Below are 23,970 nucleotides of genomic sequence, written 5' to 3'. Positions count from 1 at the left end.
TTTGGAAATTAGTATTCAAGGCGGGCAGATTCACTTCCAGGTGCTAGGAGACGCGCGGTCCACTCACAATTCAACACGAACAGCGTTCGGCCTCATAAATGCGCATGCGCAGTAACACCATCCTCTCTGTTTCCTGCGCACATTGCCACGTTATTAGCGGCAGACACAAAATTCAAGCGACACTTCAGACTGTTAAAGGTGAAAGAATACCCAACGCGCTAACAGTCTCCCCGGTTTCCATCACGATTTCATTATTAGCTGGCACGTTTGGAGGTGATCCGAAATGCTGAAGTTGTTGGTTGTGTGCGCACTGGCCGCTATGATAACGGCTGAAATCACCGAGGAGGACGACGTGCTTGTACTGAAGAAAAGTAACTTCGAGGAGGCGCTCAAAACTTACCCAAATATCCTTGTTGAGTTTTGTAAGTAATCGCCAGCTTTGTTTGACTTGTTGTTCGTTTGTTTTTCGACGATTGTTTGTGCATGAGTAAAATGCTAAACGAAACCCGCTATCAGTGACATTAGTTATATTTTATTCTTATTTTTAACTTGCAACACTAACGGTACTTGATCTGTTCAATAATCTAACTTATTGCAGTAACATAGACGTGTGCTACGTAAATCTAACGTAAGAGTGCAATTTTGAACGCTTTGTAACTGTTAGTTATTTGAAGACGTCATTGCCGGTCACTCAAACTCTGTTTTGACAAATAAGTGCAAGGTAAACCTTTTGCGAATAATGCATTCAATCTAAGTTAGCAGACGTGTAGTTTCAAATACATATTCAGGACGATAACAGCCTTGGATCGGAAGCTCTGAATTTAGTTTGTTGCAATGGATAAACCCTGATTTGCACTTTCACTTGTTTTTCTACTTTCGATTTCATGGCCCTTATTTATATTCCACCACTTAATGCAAATGAGACGAGGTTTGACATGTTATGGGCAAACATCAATGAGTTTCTAATCATGAAAGACTTCTCAAACTTGTGTGTATCCGGGCTGTTAGTTATGTGTCTTTACCGGGCTAAATTCATTGGCTGCTCTCAAAGTATATCCTGATGCATGGGCGTGATCGACCCTCAAGTTAACCAATCACTGATGTCCACGAGTGTTTCGTCATAATGGAAGGCGTGGTAGCGTGTAATATGGGCGGGACTTCACAGGGGCAAAGAGCTAGGTTGACGTGTACATAAGAAAAATAACCTTTCTTGCTAAATAAATTAGTAATTTAAAAACATTTCTCGTGTGAACAGTGGAAAGCGTAACAGTGCAGTCTTAGTTCTTTATTGGATAAGATTGTGAAGGAGTTTGACACACACACACTGATTTTCATTAAAAGCATTATGAACTTTGGTCTTATCTCACTACATGGCATGTTAAATACATGACATGTTCAGGGAGTGAGGATTAAGTTTGATTCATTCAGTTATCAGTTTATCTAATTTCACTGCATTTTGACACCCAACTGAAACTTCATGCTGTTCAGTCATGCACCCGACTAACCTGCTCATTCAGATAAATAACTGCTAATGTAGTTTGAGGAAATGAATGCTTGTCTTAAAATCACTAACATTTAGTCAATGTAAGATGTATTGAATTAACCACTTTTTGCTTATTGCAGATGCGCCATGGTGTGGGCACTGCAAGGCCCTGGTTCCCGAATATGCCAAAGCGGCTGGTATGCTGAAAGCTGAAGGCTCTGACATCAGACTAGCTAAGGTAGATGCCACGGAGGAAGCTGAGCTCGCTCAAGAGTTTGGTGTTCGTGGATATCCCACCATCAAGTTCTTTAAGGGAGGAGAGAAGGAGAACCCCAAGGAGTATTCTGGTTAGTGTAATGAGTCACACATTTTCTGTACAATATCTATGGTCCTTTTTGTATATGACCTACCAGAATGTCTTCAGTTTGACATTACTTTTCTTTTTAACCCTTTTAAAATAACTTTTATTTGGATTTCAGATCTGTGAATAAAACAATTGGCTTTAAAAATCTGTATCAATATTTCTCTAAAACCAGATAGAATGATGTCAGTGAGTGTATATAAACTGATCTTTGTTTTGGTTAGAATTGCTGAAGTGTAATTTGACTATGCTATCGTACACTGTAAACCATAAGTCAACTTAGACAGGTCAGATGCCTGTGTACCATGAGTGTGAGTGCTAACTGCTGAGGACGTGCATGTCATTCTGTACGTGGAAGCCCTGCATTCCATCCTGTGTATAATGCCCCTCCCCCTTTCCTTCAACGTGCAGTTCCGCACGTTGCCTGTGGTCTGGTTGATGTGGGGGCTGCTCTCCAAGTCTGTGTTTATTACGGTCTTACTCCTGCAGGCCAGCCTCAGAAAAAGTTCTAGGACTTTCAATTGTCAGTCTAAAAGTTTGCATACTTTTCAGATTGCTTATGGCTAAACTTTTATTTTTTTTGTCAGCTGAGCCTGAACCCCTTAGATTTAAAATATTTACTTGAAGATTTTAAGTTAATGACACAGGTTAATGGTCACCTATGCATCTAAATGGGTAAAATATTCTAAAACTTGTAATTGATTTTTGATTAGTTAAAATGCTAATATTTAAATTATTTTTATAAACATTCAAAACCTCTTTTGAAATGTCAAATCCTCAGCCTTTTATTTTGATCGATTAGTGGTAAAATTCTGTGAACTTCAGCCATTAAATGTTGGAAACCATGTGTATATGTAAATGAACTTGGCACACATTAAATTTACAAATGCTTGTTAGACTGGCATGTTTGCAGAGATTGAGTTTATAAGAAGCAGCTTTTAGTTTGAACCAAGCTGCTCTGAAAACATGTTTGGGAAATCCTGCCTTTTGGGATTGCAGAATTATCTCAAACTGTCTGGAACAAAAGAATTTCTGAAGTTTAGTCTGTCATTATATCTGTAGCCTTGAAGGAAGGACTCCATCTGGGATCTCAAGACATGATCAAATTCTGAACCACAGTGTAATTGCTGACGTGTTGCATCAGTCATTCCTGCTGTAACCTGTGGCACTCATTACTGGTATAACAAGAGCAATATTAAGGCTACCTTTGAAACTGTGTGTGATGTGTCATTTGAATTGACATGTCAGTCCTGCCCTGTGGTCATAAATGGATGAGGATACGTGGAAGGACTACTTGAGTTGGATTTAATCTGTTTCCCAATGCTTGTCTGTGGTATTTTTAATATGCTTAAATACAAAACATGTGCAAATTCATGTCAAGTATTGTTGCAAATTCATGTCAAGTTCAGTATTTTTCTGTTTAAAACTGCAGTGATCTAAAGACGTCTCAAACTCCGTTTGAAATACTGGCGTTTCTGACGTCACAAACTACCGTGTAACCAATCACTTCAACGTGCCGTCGGGCATTATCATATCATTAACTATGACTGCTCTGAAGCAGGGGAGTCTCAAGAGAAGCCTGTTTATCCCAGTATGTTTTTCTGTTGAAATGAAAAGTCGGGTAGATTTAGCAATAGATCGGGTATATGATCTATATTACGATGTTAAAATCAACTATATGCCTTTCTCCACTGACTTTCAGTTGTTTAGAGCGTTTCTGATGATTTTTAGAACGCAGCTGACTGACTCTGAGATGGCGAGTGGGAACATGGTTTGTGTAACATTAAAGTTGTGTGTCCGTTTTGAAGAGCGATTTCATTGTGCAGCGTTTACCTCATTAAGTTAGCTGAGTGACTGAGCTGGTGTGTGAGCGAGTGGAGACGGGGCCAATTGCAGATTCATGGATCCGCGTATATTAAATGAAGCATGGGTGTGTATTTGCGTTTAAGCCATTTCAAGGCATGAAGAATTTTGTTTCACAAGAAAAATGTAAGTGTCATTTGGTATCTAAAGATAAGTTTTAAGGGATACAATTATTTCCTACATGGGGACTTTAAATCAGGGGGGTCTAAACTCTTTCCTAGAGGACTGTCCTGCAGAGTTATAATCCAACTTGCCTCAACACACATCTGCCTAGAAATTTCTAGTATTCCTAGTAAGACCTTTTTGGCTAGTACAGGTTTTTAAATGGAGTTGAAGCTAAACTCTGTCAGTGGCCCTCCAGGAGCAGGATTTATTCATTCCTGGAGGAGCAGGATTGAACACCCGGCCTTACTGCACAAGTTGCTTTGGAAAAAATCATCTGCCAAATGCATTCATGTTACTGTTTATAATCAACAAGGTCCCAAATTGTAGCTAGTTTGGGGGCATGCTCCCCCCAGAAAATTGCTTTCTCTAATCCACATATGTGCATTAAGACATTTGAGGGCAAATAATATTGGATTACAATAGCTTTAAAACGATGTCAGTTGGCAGTTGATTGTCAATGCTCTCTCATCTCTCAGCAGCTTCTGTGAACATCAAACCCGCCTACTTTGTCACTGCATGTCAGTTTGCTTGGTGCCACCAGGATCTTTTGTCTCACTATCACATGCTTATGCTCTGTCTGCAGCTGGTCGACAGGCTGATGACATTGTCAACTGGCTGAAAAAACGAACCGGCCCTGCAGCCATTTCTTTGAGTGATGTGACGCAGACAGAGTCTCTTATTGCTGATAATGAGGTTGCTGTAATTGGGTTCTTTAAGGTAAAATTCATTATTTTATCTAATTTAGAATGTTTTTTGTTTTTTTTTACTTAAATGTGTTTTTTTTTCTCTCTGCAGGATCTTGAATCCGAAGATGCCAAGGCCTTCGTTAAAACCGCAGAGTCTGTGGATGACATACCCTTTGGCATCACCTCTGATGATGCAGTCTTTTCAAAGTTTGAAGTTGCCAAGGATGGTGTTGTGCTTTTTAAGAAGGTACACTCTCCACTTTATTTTCTCTTCTGACTAAACTTTTTGACTCCTTTATTTGCTTATTGCTTGTTTTTAAAGAGGCCATATTATACCCTTTTACACATCTTGGTTTTTTTTTTTGGGTCTACTAGAGAAGGATTCATGCTTGAATGTTCAAATACATTTTTCACAATTTATATTGTTGCAGCACAACTTTTCCCTGTTTGTCAGTAACTCACTGGGCTGCATTTCCCAAAAGCATCGTAAGCCTAAGTTGATCGAAGAGCAATTACCATCAATGGTCTCTGCGATCAACGTAGGCTAACAATGCTTTTGGGAAACGCAGCCCTGTTCTGTGGCCTGTTGCACAAAGCTGGTTTCAGTTACTACCCAGGTAAGTTGGAGATTAATTTGAGCAATCTGTTTTTTTTAGCTCAAGAAGGTGGAACGTTTTTTTAGCAATGTTCATCGCCATGGTTAATTGCGCTACACAGCTAACCTGCTCCGGAGCAGGTTTTATTCTGGGTTAGAGATTGCAAACCAAAACTGGACCAATCAGCTGTGAGCAAAGTGGTATCAAATGCAATAAAGCCACACCCCCTGTATCTCGCTCCAAATTATAGCATAATGAAAAATCTTGCTGCTAATTTATTACATTTATATTATTTGAATTATAATTACTTATTATATATATATTCATATAATTATTATATGCATTAAATTAATTGACAAGTAATATTAAACATCGCTTTTAAATGAATATAAATATAATACAATACATGCATTTATATATTATGCTTTTAAACAATGTGTATTCATTTGAGCTCTTTGTGAACCTATAATTATTAGGCCCATTAATTTGATTCACATCATGCTTTGAATATAGTCAGATGTTTTCGTTCATCTACCTTAAACTTTCGATGCAGCAGCAGTTTTTATTCCTACCTTGTAAATGCTTGTAATTATAATAATTTTCAAAAACGATCTCTTAATCTTTAGAAGAGAAGTGAATTGTGCCGTCTCTCGCGAGAAGTGAATCATACTGCAGCTCTCAATGTTCTTTGTGATTGGCTGTTTGCCACACGTGTTCCACTTTCAGGTACACATGCTTCAGAGTTAATCTCAAACTCTGGTTCAAACCCGAGTTGACAATGTTTATACCGAGCTTTGTGAGACCGCTGAACCTGCTCTAAACCAGGTTGGATTTATCTGGATTTGTCAACTCTAAACCTACTGAAACTCAGTTTAAGCTAGTTTCGTGCAACAGGCCACTGGTCTCTATGAAGCCCCTCCTTCTGAATCTCGATGTGCTCTGATTGGTCCACTAGATCAGGCCATCCTTAAAAATATATTTTTTTGCTGTTACCCGACCGACCCTGTCAATTTAGGACCGACCAAATTATTATATATGTTTTGTCTTTTACTCATACAAATGAAATAAAATATGAATTATATTTGAGTAAGTTTGTAAAGTATTGTGAATATAAATTGCCTAGGCCTACATACCAACGTAGGCTACATTCTTTCTTTTAAATAAAAACCCGTGGCATCATCTGATTATTTACACCATTGGTTTGCGCATGTCACACTATGGCCTGTACGTTCGTGCTGGTTCAATGGTTCGCGCTTGGTAATGATGGCTGCGGCTGCAGTAAATAAAATGTTCGCGGTCACCGTTCAAAGTTACATGGGCTCGGGACATCAAAAAAATGCATTAAAACATCTCAACACCGCTTTAACTTGGCACGAAGTTCTGGACAAAGGTACGCATAACAGCAAATTATACTTCTGCTTAATGTTTCTCTTTTTACATCAAAAATGCGAATTCTGACGGTATTCAGACAGTGATATATTCATACAGATACGGGCTACAGTCGCCTACGTAGGTGAATTTTTTTTTTTTGACATTTCTAATCGTAAACACAGCCATGTTGAATCCTGCAGTAATGTTTTTCATTGATGTTTTTGCAGTCCACTGCTTATTGTTTTTCGAGAATGTTGCACTCCTGTTTGTCATTGTGCACGAAACTTCACGCCAATAAATCATCAGAAATATTACTGACTTGTGCGCGTCTCAAGCGCCCTTTACGTTCGTCCTAATGCATGTTAGTTGTCCGTGGATTTGCCTATATTTGACGTTGAAAATGGAAATGTCTTTAGACATGGAAAATTTATTTTACAATCAATTCAATGAACATGTCTCAAATCGAACAGGATTTTTTCACAAAAGTTACAGCCATCGAAAGCAACGTAACGGTCTCTTATTTGTAGGTTGCATTGACACCTAGCGGTAACTGTTTTTATAATATATTTTCATATGATATTTTTTTTTATTTACGTTTCTGACAGTACAGCATATTTAAAGCTATACATTTTAAGACAAGAATGTTGTTTGTTACAGCTAAAGAGAGTCTTTTTAATGATGTGGTCTTTAAAAAAAGAAAAGAAAAAAATAATGCAGCTGGAATTAATGCAATAAACCTGTTTTTTGACAAAGATTTCAAATTGTTTGTCTAATATAACCTGCATCAGAAAGGCCCTGGTTGAAGACCCAGTCAGTGATGTCACGATATGCACATTTGTTTAAATTCATACCTACGTAATCACTATGACCAAAATTTTACTTTCTTTTTTTTTTTTGCATTGAATCTTGAAAAAATATACAACTGCCTTTTTTTTTTTTTTTTTTTTTTTTTTCACTCACCTTACCATAACGCAACTCAACCAGGCCTTGTCCCCTTTTTTGTGGAAGCCTTTGTTGGGAATTACTTAATGAGTAATAATTGTGAGTTTTTCTTTTTCTGGGAAAGGACACAAGGCTACAATCGAGTCCTTTCAAGAAGTTCAGAAACTGCTCACTGATATAGAGAATAACTCTCTTTGGAGTGGACTGTGCTTTGTAACTTTACAGACTCTTGAATGGGTAGTAGCAAGGCCTCCAATAACTGGACATTTAGGCCTGGATCATGAAAGGAGTCCCGGAAAATTATCATGATTTCAACTGAGGTCCCCGTGATGAAGCTTCTATAACTGACCCAAGAACTGTTTATTGTGGCCCTGGGTAGTAGTGTTTTAAATGGTACAATAAGTAGATTAATACAAGGGATCAGAACAAGCATATGCTTTTAAACTTTTAGAAAAAGCTCACAAGGGGGTGATAAAATATTATCAGCTAAACGTCAAGCTCTTAATGGAAGCTATTTTGATTATGAATTAAGAGTCTATAATTTTTCAAGTACTCAGTGCAGCCATGGAAAGCTGATCCTGCTGTATCTAGTCATATCTGGCAATGCTATCATTGCTATTATTGGTCTTTGCTCAGTCGCACAATAAATTTGGTTTTCTGGTTTAAGCTGACAGCAGATCTCCCCCATGACCTTTAAATTCATTATGTAATGATGCTCTCGTTTATCAGGGTCATTGAGTCATTATGTCAGCCCCATTTATACATTTTATTGCGCAGCTTCCTAGAAAGGAAAAACTGATAGTTTGGTAGAAATGTAGGTGTTTTGACACTTCACCCATTGCTTACAACAGTTGGATCACCACATGAGTGAATTCACTTACAAATGTGCCCATTTTGCCACCTGTTATTTCTGCTTGGGTCTAACAAAAACACTCTGGTTTTGTCCATCCATCATGTTATGCTACAGTAGTTTGTCTGATTTCGTATTTGAATCGTGGCATAGGTTGTTGCTGTTTGGTGTGGAGGTCCAAGATGATCAAATGGGAAATGTGCAGTTACGTACATGATTTAGTTTAAAGTATTCAGTGTTTTTTCATTCAGAAAATGATTGTGCATTAACTCTGAATGGGACATCCTGCTTCTGAGGTAGATCAGCTCCACACAGAGATGAGATCTTGTGGCAATTCAAGCACATTTTTCTCCGATCAGATCACGACCAATAGTAGATGTATGCTGTTGAACCTCAGAGTACTGCTGATTAAATATCCACTGATTAAGGATTGGCCTTACATCACCCTACCTCTGCCCTACTTTGACCATAGAAACCCTATGGATTTCTGATGGACGATAAAAAATTTCAAAGTGACATTTCTGTAATTTTTCCCTGAGGTTATGCTTTGCTATAAACCAGAACTCTTATTCCTAGGGCCACAGTCTTGCATGGTTAAGTTGCAACCCAGCTCCAACACTCATACCTGAAGGACTATATTGGCTATATTATGTGGATTTAATTCGGGTTAACTAAAGCCTGCAAGGCTGTGGCCCTCCAGGAACTGAGTTTTGCACCCCTGCTCTAAAACAGTTTTGTCGAGGCAAGCCTTAGTGTCCACCAAAGCGTTTTTTTCACGCGGCTGGTGTGTTTTTTATTGTTTTCAATGGGAGCACCACATTTTTAAAATGCCATGAGCGTAACGAGACGCTGAACGTCTTTTTCACTCTGAAGCGCTGAGTGTTGTTTTTTTTGTTTTTTTTACAGGTCGCCAAGAGTTGAATGTTCAACTTTGGGTAAAACGCTGCGCTCATCACTGTCACTTTTTACCCAACTGACCAATCACAGTGGAGGGGTGGGACTAATACCACACCGACCACAGGATATTCTGTATCATAGTAACGAAGCATCTCAACTGAAAAAAAAAATTTGCGCTACCAAAACGCTCTCAAGCCCACATAGCTCGCAGAGCGCCTAGAATTTTCAGCTGGCTAAAAACACTTTGGTGGACACACGCCCTTAATGATCTGTGAGTGGTTTGCAAATTGAGTCTTCAAATTGCAAATAGTTTAAAACAGTTAAAAAATGGGTCTGCATGACCCATTAGTGAATTTGAAAGATTTTAAAGTCCTTATCCGGTTATGGAAATCCATTGGTTTAAAATGTGCGGGAATCCTAAATCGAAAGACTAAATCACTGTACTTTACAGAAACTAGCTTACAATGATTCATTCTCGGTAGGATGGATGGATGGATGGATGGATGGATGGATGGATGGATGGATGGATGGATGGATGGATGGATGGATGGATGTGCTCTTAATCTATAATCAGGAATGGGCTAGACTTGACCCCTGTCCCTAAAGAGGCTTTGAGATTCTGGTCTCTTAGCACCCAAACACACTCTGAAATTCATTGTCCCTACTGCCTCATTCCAAAATGCAGCTGCTCGCTTTATGAATGCTATTAATGTCAACTAGAATATCCGCTGCCCTGCGACCAACAACTGTTAGTCAAGTTTCTATGCTGATTGATTCATAGTTCCCTACTCAACACTCAGTTACAGTGAATATTGCTCACCAGGTTTGTGTTGCTGTGTATACAGATTTAACAATCTCTCTCTCCTCTCTCCCCCCCCCCCCCCCCCCCCCCCAAGTTTGATGAGGGCCGGAATACTTTTGATGGAGAGATCAGCAAAGAAAATCTGCTGCCCTTCATCAAGGCCAACCAGCTTCCCCTGGTCATTGAGTTCACGGAGCAGGTACACCTTTGATATTTTTAATCAATTTTTGTCTGTTGCTCCATATTGACATTTAGAGTTTGAGCTGTTGTATACAGGATCCAGGTTGCCAAATTTGTATTTTCACTGACATGAGAAATTGAATGGGCCTCTTATGAAATGAATGTACAACAGAAAACGGCGTGCGGCCATTTACACGCAAAAATATAAATCGCAGGATAAAAATAAGTCTGGCTAGACAAAATATATTTCACTTATTAACAGATTAACAAAAGAAGAAAAAACTGCAATAAGTAGTATAAGCAGGCTCGCTTTTGTGACACTAATGCATAGCATTTTTTTTTTCTGTATTTTATTAACCAACTGATCACGCAGGTGCCTCAAGCGTGCACCATTCTGCACACACAAAATATCAGTTCTAGCGTTGCTAACTTTGCATTTTACTTTGATGAATGGCTGAAATGCCATCAACCAAACATAAGTTACACTGCTCAATTTAAATGGTCCGCTGTAAAATCAGCATGCCCAGCACCTAGCCAATATTTTTTTTGCACATGAAGGATGCTGTTCTACATTGATACTGGAATGAGTGAAGTAAAAAGCCTTATTTACATAATGAATCATATTTTGCAACCAAGTTACATGGCAAATTTGGGAATGTATTTGGATTCTTGCCGAATGAGAGGTGAGGCTATTAGCATAAATAGTTTATAATGAATGCCATTATAGTCTAATTTGTTTTATTTTATAGTTTAATATATAATTTATAGCTACTTATTTTTCATTCTTGTTCTGTTCTGAATGCTGTTAAATTAAGGTTTTGTTGTGGAGTGAGGGGAAAATAGCCTAGTTTAGGGTTTATAACGTTAGTAAATGTTTTGTTTTATTTACCGGTATTTAATATACATATTAATTTAATATTATTGTTTGCAATTACAAGGTTAATGTTTTTTTTATTATTATTTATTTATTAATATTAGAGAATTCTTTCACAAAATACTTCCTCTTCTTGGCCGGGTTACGTTTCTCCGTTTCATAAACTCTAGGGGCGAGGGTTCTAAATCGTGAATTTTTAGGGACGTGATATTCAAATGACTCTTGTTTTCAGCCACCATTTATCAACGTACGATGGGATTTGCAGCATATGAATGTTTCATAAATCATATGTGAACCCTGTCGTAAGATGATTTCTGCGCTCGGATGCGTGTTTGTTTCTATGTTAGATTGATAAATAAGGCCCAATATGTTAAAATATTGGAGGTTGTGGGTAGGGGAAATGAATTCTGAGATTCTTATTCTTCCATTGCAGACTGCCCCAAAAATCTTTGGAGGTGAAATCAAATCCCACATCCTAATGTTTGTACCTAAAACGGCCAAAGACTTCCAGGACAAAATGGACCAATTTAAGAAAGCAGCAGAGGGCTTCAAAGGCAAGGTGGGTGTCCCTTTATTTTATTATTATTTTATTTATTTTGTTTTAACATTTGTATTTAACCTAATTTGATTTCCCTACAGATTCTCTTCATCTTTATTGACAGTGATGTGGATGATAACCAGCGAATTCTGGAGTTCTTTGGTCTTAAGAAGGAAGAGTGCCCAGCAATCCGTCTCATCACCCTTGAGGAAGAGATGACCAAATACAGGCCAGAAAACTCAGAAATCATAGCAGAGAACATCATCTCCTTCTGCACAGCCTTCACAGAGGGGAAACTAAAGGTGATGGAGAACATTGCTTGGGTTTAAGGTTTCTGTGATTTAAATGAGAAAATGAGTCTGCTACATTTAGTAGTAACTTTTAATAAATGGCCTTCTGTATCAAATTTTGAAATATACAATGATATTATGAACGGATATGAAAATGTATATCAAACTTGCAGATTTTGATCATTGGAGAATTTTGGCACTAATATTGACGTTTAATGATGTTAAGAAAATGTGTTCTGTCTCTCTGAATGATTTTAATGTCGTTTTTTTCTTCAGCCTCATCTGATGAGTCAGGACATTCCTGAAGACTGGGATAAGAACCCTGTCAAGGTCTTGGTTGGCAAAAACTTTGAAGAGGTTGCCTTCAACCCTGCCAAGAATGTCTTTATAGAGTTTTGTAAGTATTTTTTTCTCGATATAAAAATGAGCTTGGATGCAAGTTCTCTAGCCTTGAATTTTGCTTGTCCTTGGGTTTCATGTCTGACCAGTTGTTTTGAGATCACCTTTCATGGCAAATTGCCTGTTTTATTTTAAGGCGGCCGCTCTCAAAGCCTGGCATCATAAACGCTAGATTCCTGTCCAGCATACTGCTAATCCTGGCATGGGTACTCACAGGATGCTCACATAATCTCTTAAACATGCAATAATGGGAAATGCTGAGATAATTTTGGCTCCAGAGTTATTTAAAGCAACTTGCTTCCCAAACTTGGCACTTTATTTCTTTGACTGAATTTCTAACATGTTTTTCTTTGTCATTTGAGGGCGGCCATTAGGAGTGCCGGTAAATTGGCACAAAGTTTGGGTTTCCATCTATGCCCAATGTTTAAACAGTGGGTTGGATTTCAGTTTGCGTCCAGCTGTCAGCAACCAGTGCCTGATGCACAACTGCTTTCCACAACTTTTCTCCTATTTTGTTTTGTATTCCTCTGCACCCTGAAACTGTTGTAGGTCCTGTACATTCTTGTTTCTATACCCTTTACCCTGTACTCTTTGCAAGTCTGCCAATTTTTAGCCATTATCCAATATTTCATGATGGGTCATATCACAAATATCAAGTATTTTTATCTGCATAGTTATAGTCATTGCTGCCAGTGGGGTTTTGTAAAGTCGAGCCATGTAGCTTCAAGCATACACGACACAATGTGTAATCACATTTTTGGAGAATTATATCAGTGTCACAAATCGCTTCTGTCTTGCTCTTGGATTTGTTGCACTTGCTCTGTATTTGTAGCCCAAAATTAAGTTCTGTCATTTACTCACCTTATCCATCCTGTTTGAATTTGTTTTCATTATTCTCTATGCTTTTTCTATCCAGATGCTCCATGGTGTGGTCACTGTAAGCAGCTGGCCCCCATCTGGGATCAATTGGGTGAGAAATTTAAAGACGACACAAGCGTTGTGGTGGCCAAGATGGACTCCACAGCCAATGAGATTGAATCAGTCAAAGTGCATAGCTTCCCCACGCTAAAGTTCTTCCCTGCTGGCGATGACCGTAAGGTAAGCCCATGCGAGAGACTGTCTTAAGATTTTTTTTTTTTTGTAAATAGACTTTTTTTTGTGAGTAGACTTCTTTTTTTTTTTTTTAGAAGACTTTTAAAAACATTAAAAATCTACACCCAAACCTTTGAACTGCAGTGTATATACACATATATTTTTTGGTATATGTACGCATGCGTTTGTACAGTATCTCACGAAAGGGAGTTCACCCCTCACATTTCAGCAAACATTTTAGTATATCTTCTCAAGGGACAATACTATAGAAATGAAACTTGGATATATTTTAGAGTAGTCAATGTGCTGCTTGTATAGCAGTATATATGTATTGTCCTCTGAAAGGTAACTCGACATACAGCCATTATTGTCAAAATAGCTGGCAACAAAAGTGAGTAAACCCTAAGTGAACATGTTGCTGCCAGGTTCAATTCACATGCAAGCACTCTCACACTAATGCATTCATGTAAGTGTAATCTTTCCTGTGCTACTTTATCTATATCTGATTTAGAACGAGCAGAAATCTGAGAAATATAATGACCCAAAGACAAGAACTGCTAAAAATAAGCTGTTATGTAAGAAGGCTGTCATATGCTATAGCTGTGCACAAAGCAATTCGCGTTCGAGTCAGCTTGAGGTTTAGACTTAATTGTTCATCAGCGACTAGTCAACGTTGACTCTACTTTCACCACATAAATGTAGACTTCTAAAAATCTTTCAACCCCTAGTGTGTTTGTATATATATATATATATATATATATATATATATATATATATATATATATATATATATATATATAATGTGTTTATATAAATATTTAATCTTGACTGATGATTCACCTCAAATCTTCTATTTGGATAAAAGCAACCGAGGACCCCACTTCTCCCTGCTCTCCTAATTCTTTCAAGCATTATTAATGTTTTAGCCAATATCATCTATTTGTATCAATATCACTTTTCCTGGCAGAGGAGTTTTCCTAATACTTTGTTGTATATCAATGCCCTCAGTTCATTCGATCTGTTTGCTGCTGCAGAAGTGTGGCATATTTTGTCAGATCATCATCTTAGCTTAGTGGATAGTATATATTTTGCATGTGGCACACTTGAATCAGGAAGCTAATGTCCAGCACTTTAAATGTGTGGTTTAGAGAGATCCAGGTACCCCATGGATTTAATTCTATTTAAAAACCTCATCAGTCCAAAATGTGTTGAGGAAACTGAGCAGTGACTGGAAGACATGTTGACATTGACAATAAAGGACCACTATGGTAAATGAGTGTGTTGGGTTTACTTAAAGGGCCCCTATTATGCTATTGTAAAGTTGCCTAATGTTGTTTTGGAGTCTCCTACAACAGTTTTACATGCATCAAAGGTAAAAAAAAAAAAGTTTAATTTTTTCATAATATACATTTGCACATAACCAGATTTTCAATGATTCTCAAACGACTCGCCAGATGAATCAATCTCTAAATCCCTTCTTTCCACAAGCTACTCTGCTCTGATTGGCCAGACAGTTCGGTCTGTTGTGATTGGCGCGTGCTGAACGCGGTAAACCAAACTAAAATTCCCATTGCCATAACGTCAGCTCTGTGTATCCTGAGGCTTCCAATAGGGGTGTGCGATATATATCGTCTGCGATAATATCGTAATTGTTGTTTTAACGATGTGCGATTTGACATTATCGAGTATAGCCTATCCCTCACACGCATGCAGAGAGTGCATGCATACTCTACCAGGGTTCTCCAACACGGCGCTCGCGAGCACCAGTAGCTCGTGGCCTGATTGGAGGTAGCTCGCTCGCCAAGGGGCCTTTCACATATCTTGTCTTTTGCGCACTCAATTTCGTTCAAATGTAGTTGCGCACTCACAAATGAAGCGATGCGCTCATTTTTTCCAGGCGCAGCGAGAACTTTTCAGAATGCCGCAAACGCACTGTAGGACATGACAAGAACCAACCAATTGGCTTCACCCTTTCCGTAACAATCTGTCAACATGAAGGACCCAAACACAGTGTTTTTCTGTTCTCCGTAAATAAATCTTGCAGCAGAGCTACAGTAAGCGCTTTTCAGTGGTGGAAAACCATTAGCTACTAAAACCTCTTTGTCGTTGTGGAGAGCGCAGTGCATGGTTGCATAGCAACGACAGACGCCACGGGAAAAGCGGACCGATTTTTACTATTAATAAAATATAAATGTGCACTGTAAATGTCTGTAAATTTACCAATTTATCTTTTTTTGAATCATTCTTTTATAAAAAACGATTCAAAGGCTGAAATATGTGAGGTTTATCGTTTTATAAAACTTATTTGTCAACTTTATTTGAACTTGTACATGTTAGTAGATAACATGTTTCAAGACACTCTTTTTAAATCTGGCCATCATTTTTAATGTTATTATTTTAATATTTATGTATACAAAAGGTGCATATTGGTGCTAATTTTGTTATTTGCTGGTTTTCGACATAAAACTTTGCGAATTGATTTCATTGTGTAGTACTTTTTGAACAGGATTCTGTGATAAACATGATCATTTTTGTAACTATAATCATGAAATGTTCGTGCCATTTCATCTTTAGTTATGATCAACTATAATTGTTTTTTACAGTATAATATGCAAAATACAATTTTTATAATATAATTTGATAAATGACACAACAGATGATGCATGCATATAATTGGGTTTAAAAAATGGCTTTGTAAAGGTAAAAATGCCCATATTAGGTAAAAATCTATTGAAACATATTGGAAAAAATATTTTCTGCCACTGCTGTAAACTGACCACCACATAGAGTATGAAGAATATCCAAAACTTAGGAGTCGGCTGTCCACGACAGTCCTAAACCTGCCAAAGTACCAGCACAATAAACTCAGCAAAATATCGTCTAATAATCAAGTCACCTTTATTTATATAGCGCTTTTTACAATACAGATTGTATCAAAGCAGCTTCACAGTGATAACATGAAAATAATACAAAAAACAATTTCATCATCGTCCACCTTTAAGGCAGATCTATAATATTGTTGTACAAGCCAGAAGGTAAGGCAACAGCGGCAAGGAACCAAAACTCCATCAGGTGACAGAATGGAGAAAAAAACCTTGGGAGAACCCAGGCTCAGTCGGGGGCCAGTTCTCCTCTGGCCAACGAGCGAACAGTGTATCGAGATCATTTTTTGTCAATATCGCACACCCCTAGCTTCCAACACTGTAAACTAAACAGTAACGAATAATGACATTGATGTTACCATATCAATCCGAGCGCGATGATGAAATGCTAAAACTAGTTGTTCAACCCGAACCTACATCGCAAGGACGACTCGAGCAGGACGTTTATCAGTGATGTGCTACTCAGTTTGAGGAACATTATGAGGTTGCAACTGTAATTCCTCCGCATCAGCTTTAACAAGTGCATGTCCATCAACCGATTATTTTACTAATCGATTTACAGAGTATGCTTCTAATATAGTGCGGTGAACACGTGGAAACTGTATCAATAACAGTGCATGTATGCAATACATTATCCAAGCTCTAGCGTGAATGACTGATGTAACAAACATTGGTAAAACAAATCTTGCTCCATGCTTAATCTTTCCTCAAAGTAGTGGGAACAACAGACAGTCTGCATAGACGGTTTTACGTAATAGTGGCCCACAACTGATTAGCAGAAGTATTTCAGTTAGACAGTAATATTGGGAGTTAGCCAGTTAGCAGGAGACCTACACAATATAAAACTCAAAACTAGTATTTTGAACACCGTCTTTCAAGAGCAAGCGGTTTGCGACTCCTGCATTGAACTCCGAGATTTGAGAAGCAGTTGTCAGTAAAATAAGGTAACACAGCAAAAGTTTAGGATTATACTGCTGTGGTATCATGGTAAAGATTAATTTTAACCTGATTTAAGGACGAGCCACATGCTCGTCCTTGGGCAGTGAAAAAAAGGCTTTACCTTCACATTGTAGAGCACAGCGTCTCCTTGACATGATGCTGTCCAGTGTCCACAGGAAGCAGCTGCAGTGTTTGAGGTTCAAGGTTCCCTGGTGTCAATAAGTGGGCGGGCAATATGCTAATGTTTCCTCTTGATGTCACGAAACATTCGTTTGAAACATTCATTCGACTCGTTTGAAAAACAATTCATTTCATTGACTCTGAGTCGACTCGTACTTTTGAAAGACAATAACTTTTTATACGGTTAAAAAGAACTTAGCAGGATGTTTTCATTCACTTAGCTATGTTACACACTACATGAAAGGTTATTTTTAATGTTTATATGTTAATGTTTCTGTTAATAATAATAATTATTGAATGCTTTTTTATTTTTAAACTTTTGACATGTCTTTTTCTTTCTGTAGGTAATTGACTACAATGGTGAGAGAACACTAGATGGATTCACAAAGTTTTTGGAGAGTGGAGGAAAAGAAGGTGGAGCACCAGCAGGAGACGAGGATGAAGAATCAAATGTATGTAACTTTTCTGCAATTAAATTTGTTTTTCAGTCATTTGGTTTAACTTTGCGAGTCAATGGTTCACCACAATAGTTGGCATAGTATTGGTTGTAAGCTTGAAGAGTTTGCTTGTGGAGCTGCAGTTGTTTGCTCTGTCTCATGGGCATTCCTGGCTCTGGTCCTCTGCAGGGGGTAAAGGACCCTGCTGCAAATCTGTCAGACAGGCAATTGTCAAGAGCCTGAGGCCCTGTTTACACCTAGTATTAAGAAGCATTTTCGTCAATCCGATCACAATTGGACGACGCTAAATGCAGCTGTGAACCTGGTCTAAAATCGTATGAGCTCATCTGCAATCTACCACAGGTAGTTAACTAATTTGACTGGATGCATTTGTGGTGTAGACGGTCATGTGGTCAAATGCATTTGAATAGGCTTGCTGCGGTAGTCTGTTCGCTCATACACGATCACATTACTTGCCCACCGTGGCACAGCCCCCTCTGTCTTCACTTTTTATTACATTTTATGGAAATAAAAACCATTTAGTTCAGTTGGACAACGGATGCTAAAATTATTAGCTGAAAGGGTCTGCTCTGCTCCATGCTGCATCAGTGTCATTGACAAATATCTCATCTTGTAAAATGTGTGGTCCTTTATAGGGGTGTGCCAAAAAATCGATTCACAGAAGAATCTAGATTCTCATTTGCAACGATTCAGAATCGATCTGAAATATCCACGAATCGATTAAATAAATAAATAAAATCAGCTGGCTGTTCGCCTCCATTTTTGTAACTGCCGTACAACTTCAAATAATAGCCGAGTCCCAGATAGACTCGGCTATTATTTGAAGTTGTACTCTTTTAAACGCCTGGTGTGGCTAAAGGTTTGGATAAATAAACGCCGGTCTCAAATAGAGGCCTGTTCTGTTTTTTAGTTTCGATTTGTTTAATCTTCTAAAACCCGTCAGATCGTCTGTTTAAACCAGTTCTATGTTGCAGATTGCGCACGCAAGTATATACTGACTTCACCCTGCTGCAATATACATTTAGTTTTACATTCATTTACAGAAATCAGCTGGTTGAATTAAAATTGCTGATGTTATCGGATTTTCAGGTGATATTCTCAATTCATTTAGTTAACGGACGCTCTGAGGTAAAGTGAATTCAGACTGCAGACTAAGCAACGATTGTATTTAATTGTACAGTACAATCATAACATAGTACAGACATGATCTTAATTCCATAATGTCCTTAAACACAACAATATTGCTGGCCATAAACTGACAAAGTGCGCGTCTGGTGTGCGATACCTAGAGTTGCCATAGACACGGCGCGCACGCTTCTCGTCCGGTGAGCAACCCCCTTTAGACCTAATATAGTAGCCTTGGCTTACATTAACAGATTTGTTAAACACATTCGAATTATAAATAATACGTAATATTCGTGCCTGGAAGCGCATATGCTGGACATGAGTCATGATCATGACACACACAGTTTGAACCAGACAATGTTTTTGATAAAATGCACTTCCCTGAGAATTGAACTTAATAAATGTGAAAAAGACACTTTAATGTCTCCGTTTGTCATTCTGTATAGCAAAGCAGATGAGAGTAGATCATGATCAGAAACCCGATTAGAAATCATTATGGATAAAATCGAATCGATTTTGAATCGAATCGTGGCCTCAAGAATCGGAATCTAATTGAATCGTGAGATGGTAAAAGATTCCCACCCCTAGTCCTTTAGTTGCTTGTGTATCAGCGCGCTGTTAAGGGAATAGCACATCCAAAATTTCCCTATCAAACCACTGACTGTAAAAAAACTAGTTCACATGTGAATTCTCATCCTTTTGTTCATGTAAGTTGTAATGTTACGTTTATGTATCTAGGATATCTGATTATTAATCTCATAGGTTGTCGTAGAACGTGCTTCAGTTTACTAGAGATCATTTGCTCTTTAGCTTTACCTCAAGCAGCTATTCCTTTTAGATGTTTCTTTTTCGAAAACATTGCATCAGTGTTATTTTTTCTAGTCATGCGTTCATGTTTAATGTCATACATTTATTTGTCTTACTTGTAACATTTTCATGACGGCCACGCCCCCTGCACCCCCCCTGCACCTTGAAGAAATCAGGACAGGAGTGGTCTGAAGTGGACAAGAGACCGATTAAAACACCAGACATAAACGTGTTTCTCCCTGGTCTACTTGTGATCTGATCGACCAAAACTCATCTTATCTTGATACCAGGTGTAAACCGGCCCTGGGTTATACAGAGTTCATTAAAGTGGCCCTTCATCAACCTTGGAAGTTTCAAATTGAATGACACCCAAACTTTAACCTTATTTCCTTTCACGCTGGCTTGCCCAGATCAGTCCTCAGTCCAGTCTTTGAGACGAGAGTTTAGGCACAATCTAGGATCATAGAAATCAATTCCAGACTCACTGCTTCCTCTTTGGGGAAGTCTAATTGTAGAACATCATCATTGCCACTAATTCCTAACACAACTGTTATAGCTGTTTACCTTCCAGTCCCATCCCATGACCCCCCGCCCCCACTACTTTTTACCACAACTGACAGGACTTAGGCAGTCAACGATAGCTAGTCCACACGTTCCAGCTATGAGGAAAGGGCTTTGCAACCAAACACTGGTGACAACAGATCTCAGCCCCTGTGAACGCATCGTGTCGGTTGCACTTGTTGTTGTTTTTTCTGCAGGGATAACTGGCATGTTTGTGGCAGGGCATATTAGTTTTGATAAATTGAATTCATGCTAGTACAAATGGCCTTTTGGTAGAGATGGTCATAATTGGCTGTGAAAACATTTGTTTTTGTGGGCAATAATAAAAGTAGTGCACTAAAACAGCCTTGTTTTTACATGGATTCTAAAAATAATATCTTGCGCTTTCCACAGGATCTTGAGCTGGATGATGCAGAGGAGGATGATTCTGATGTGGAAGAACACGATGAGTTATAAGAGGAAAAGGCGAGACAAAACCCTTCACCACCACCACCTCCACTTTAAACCTCCCTGTCTGTGAACACTAAAGCTTTTCCTAACTAATCGTACAGCCACTGGGCGTTACAGGGTCCTTTGTCAGCTAGTACTGTCATTTACCACCCCGGCCACCCATCTGCAGCCCAGAGAAGTGCCTCTCTGCCCACAACAACTATCTCTTTGAAGTGTTTTATTTTACAGGGATTTCTGGCATTAAACTGATCTAGTTTTTAGATTCAATTGTAAGTGTTTAACTTTAACTGGGACTATGGTTTTGTTAAGATTTGCACCTTAATACTGGTAATACTCTACCCATGAAGGAGGGGCAGGCTACAGGCTAGCTAATCTGCCTTGATTCTGTTATCTGAATGAAAGGACATTTCAGGGCAGAGGGGCTGGGCTGTATGTTGATGTTCATAGGGTGAAAATAAAATTATTATAGTGGGCTGCTATTACAGTGCATGCAGAACTTTGCTGAGAACGAACTAAGGTACCTTCCCTGTTCCTTTACTGTCAAACCACCTTCCGTCATTTTCTATATTTTTCAAAATCTTTAACACCTGCTACTGAATTATTTTTAAAGATGTAAAAGTGGAGAACTTGTTTTATTTAATTTTATATTTCAATTTATTTTCTTTTTTATAACCTTGCGTACTGAAGGGCCCAGAAACAGCACTTCTGTTGATTTTTACCTGGGGCAGAGTTGGCCCTCTCAGCTTTCTGGTCATCTGGGAGGATGATTTGAAACCTTTTTTGCACTTCATTGAGTGCCGTCAGAGATTCCATATCAGTTACTGAAATGGCAAAGATTTGTCATCTTGTAAGGACGACTCATCTCCCACACCCTTCCTGATTTCCATCTTTAGTGGAAGATTCCTTCCAATCATTGCCGGTTGTCAACGTCTGAGTGGTCAGCGTGACGGGGAGGAGAAAGTGTGCTTGTAACCAACTTAATCAGTCTTTTCCCCTTATGTCAGGGTTCAGGGTTATGCGCGTGTGATTTGGTTAACTCGTGTTGTCTGTCTTTATTTTTCTAGGAGGGGTTACATTTGAAGAAAGGGATTGTTTGGGAATTATATTGGGAGGAATTTGGGTTTTGAAATATGTTTGAGAACAAGCATTCCATTGCATTTAAATTGACTGATAAAGTAAACTGGTGGCCAAATAAACAACAAAATGGTGATAAACATGTTGGTTTGTGTCTTATTTCTTGTATTTTTAGTTTTAACATGACTAATTTAGTCAGTTGGCATAATCTAGTTGTGCTCGGCTTTTATTAGGTAAACTTGCACAATAATGCAATTTATTCTAAACCTGTATGATATTTTTTTTCCAATGGAACACGAAAATAATTTTTGAAAAGTCTTCATAAATTTTTATACACTGTTCATATTGGCCATGGTTGTCGAGCTTAATAAAGAATGGCAACAAATTATGCATCCATATACAACATGGTTTGTGTGAGGAATTTCCTTTACTGCAGTGTCATTCAGTTGCAATAACTTTAAGAATACTATTCTTATATTCTTAGACATAAGAGCTTTTGCAGAATGAAATAGAAATTTACAAAATGATTGAAATTTCTGCCTGGTCCTCCCACAGGTGTACTATGTTCATTTTTTTTTTTTTTTTTTGGAGCTTGACGGTCATGGGTATAGTGAACTGTCCTTATGAAAAAATAAAGCTGCATTATCAATCTTCAAAATTCCCTTTAAAACAAATACAGTATAGGTTTGGAATGACATGAGGTTGAGTAAATAATCAAATGTTCCATTTTGATTGAGATATCCTGGGTTTTTGACATTTTGGGTTACTTTCAAGGCTAGATTATTGTAATGCTCTACTGGGTGGTTGACCTGCATGCTTAATAAACAAACTACAGCTGGTCCAAAACGCAGCAGCTCAAGTTCTTACCAGAACCAGGAAGTATGACCATATTAGCCCCGTTCTGTCAACACTGCATTGGCTGCCTATTAAACATCGTATAAATTTAAAAAAAATTGCTGACCACTTACAAAGCACTAAATGGTTTAGCTCCGCAGTACTTGAGCGGGCTCTTAACGCATTCTAGTCCTTCACGTCTACTGCGATCTCAAAATTCCGGCCAGTTAATAATACCTAGAATATCAAAATCGACTGCTGGCGGTAGATCCTTTTCTTATTTAGCACCAAAACTTTGGAACAGTCTTCCTACATCTCTTCGGCCTAGCATACACATAACACATTATAGACTTCTATAATTCAATGTTAGGCTGCATAGTTTAGAACAGCCGGGACCGGGAACACTTCCCGTAAATCCTGATGTACTTGGTACATCATAAGAAGGATGGCGTCTACGCTAATATTAGTCTCTCTGTCTATCCCGAGGTTTACCGCTGTCCACCGGAACCAGGCCGTATCCAGATCTGATGAAGAACCAGCGCCAGGACACGACGACGCCGCTGACCTGAAGTGTCAACCAGTCTCTCCTCCTCTCCACTCCGACTTCACCCAACCGGAACTGGACAAATTCTCTTCTGACCTGTAATGCTCCTGAATCATAATCATACACTGTTCGCTCTTTGGCCAGAGGAGAACTGGCCCCCGACTGAGCCTGGGTTTTCCCATGGTTTTTTTCTCCATTCTGTCACCTGATGGAGTTTTGGTTCCTTGCCGCTGTTGCCTTGCCTTCTGGCTTGCATAGTTGGGGACATTTATTATTCAACAATATTATAGATCTGCCTTAAGGTGGACGATAATGAAATATATATTTTTTTGTATTATTTTCATGTTATCACTGTGAAGCTGCTTAGATACAATCTGTATTGTAAAAAGCGCTATATAAATAAAGGTGACTTGACTTGACTTTCTGCATTTCATGCAAACCATGCAGAAACTTCTGGAACTTATTAGGTGCCGAGTAGTAACTCATCTTCCAAAAAAGAAAGTCATGTAGAAGATAGTCTAAACCACTGTCAGAAATCATGACATATTAATGTGATTAAACAGTCATCTGAAAATAGTCTCCCTGGCAAGAGCACCTTCATTGCTTGCTGTTTATTTTTAAAAATCTAATTGTGACCATCAAAATGTCCTTACCTTCACATTTGGCAGGCAGTTCCTATAATCCACTTTTATGCCCTGTTCAATGTGTACTAGAAATTACTGTTGGG

General features: G+C 38.5%; 1 protein-coding gene across 1 annotated transcript; it reads left to right on the top strand.

Moving 5' to 3' along the window:
* On the top strand, positions 1-22,266 carry p4hb (prolyl 4-hydroxylase, beta polypeptide). Its single transcript, XM_079628244.1, has 11 exons — positions 1-422; positions 1,624-1,830; positions 4,456-4,589; positions 4,668-4,805; positions 10,111-10,215; positions 11,504-11,629; positions 11,710-11,910; positions 12,175-12,295; positions 13,214-13,395; positions 17,735-17,842; positions 20,735-22,266. The coding sequence occupies exons 1-11, from the start codon at positions 284-286 to the stop codon at positions 20,795-20,797; spliced, it is 1,524 nt and encodes a 507-aa protein (XP_079484370.1). The 5' UTR covers positions 1-283; the 3' UTR covers positions 20,798-22,266.
* Positions 22,267-23,970: the final 1,704 nt, after the last annotated feature.

Source organism: Phoxinus phoxinus (assembly GCF_949152265.1).
Source record: "Phoxinus phoxinus genome assembly, chromosome: 11".
Taxonomy (NCBI): domain Eukaryota; kingdom Metazoa; phylum Chordata; class Actinopteri; order Cypriniformes; family Leuciscidae; genus Phoxinus; species Phoxinus phoxinus.
Note: the sequence above shows the minus strand (reverse complement) of the source record. Positions and strands in the feature narration are given on the sequence as shown.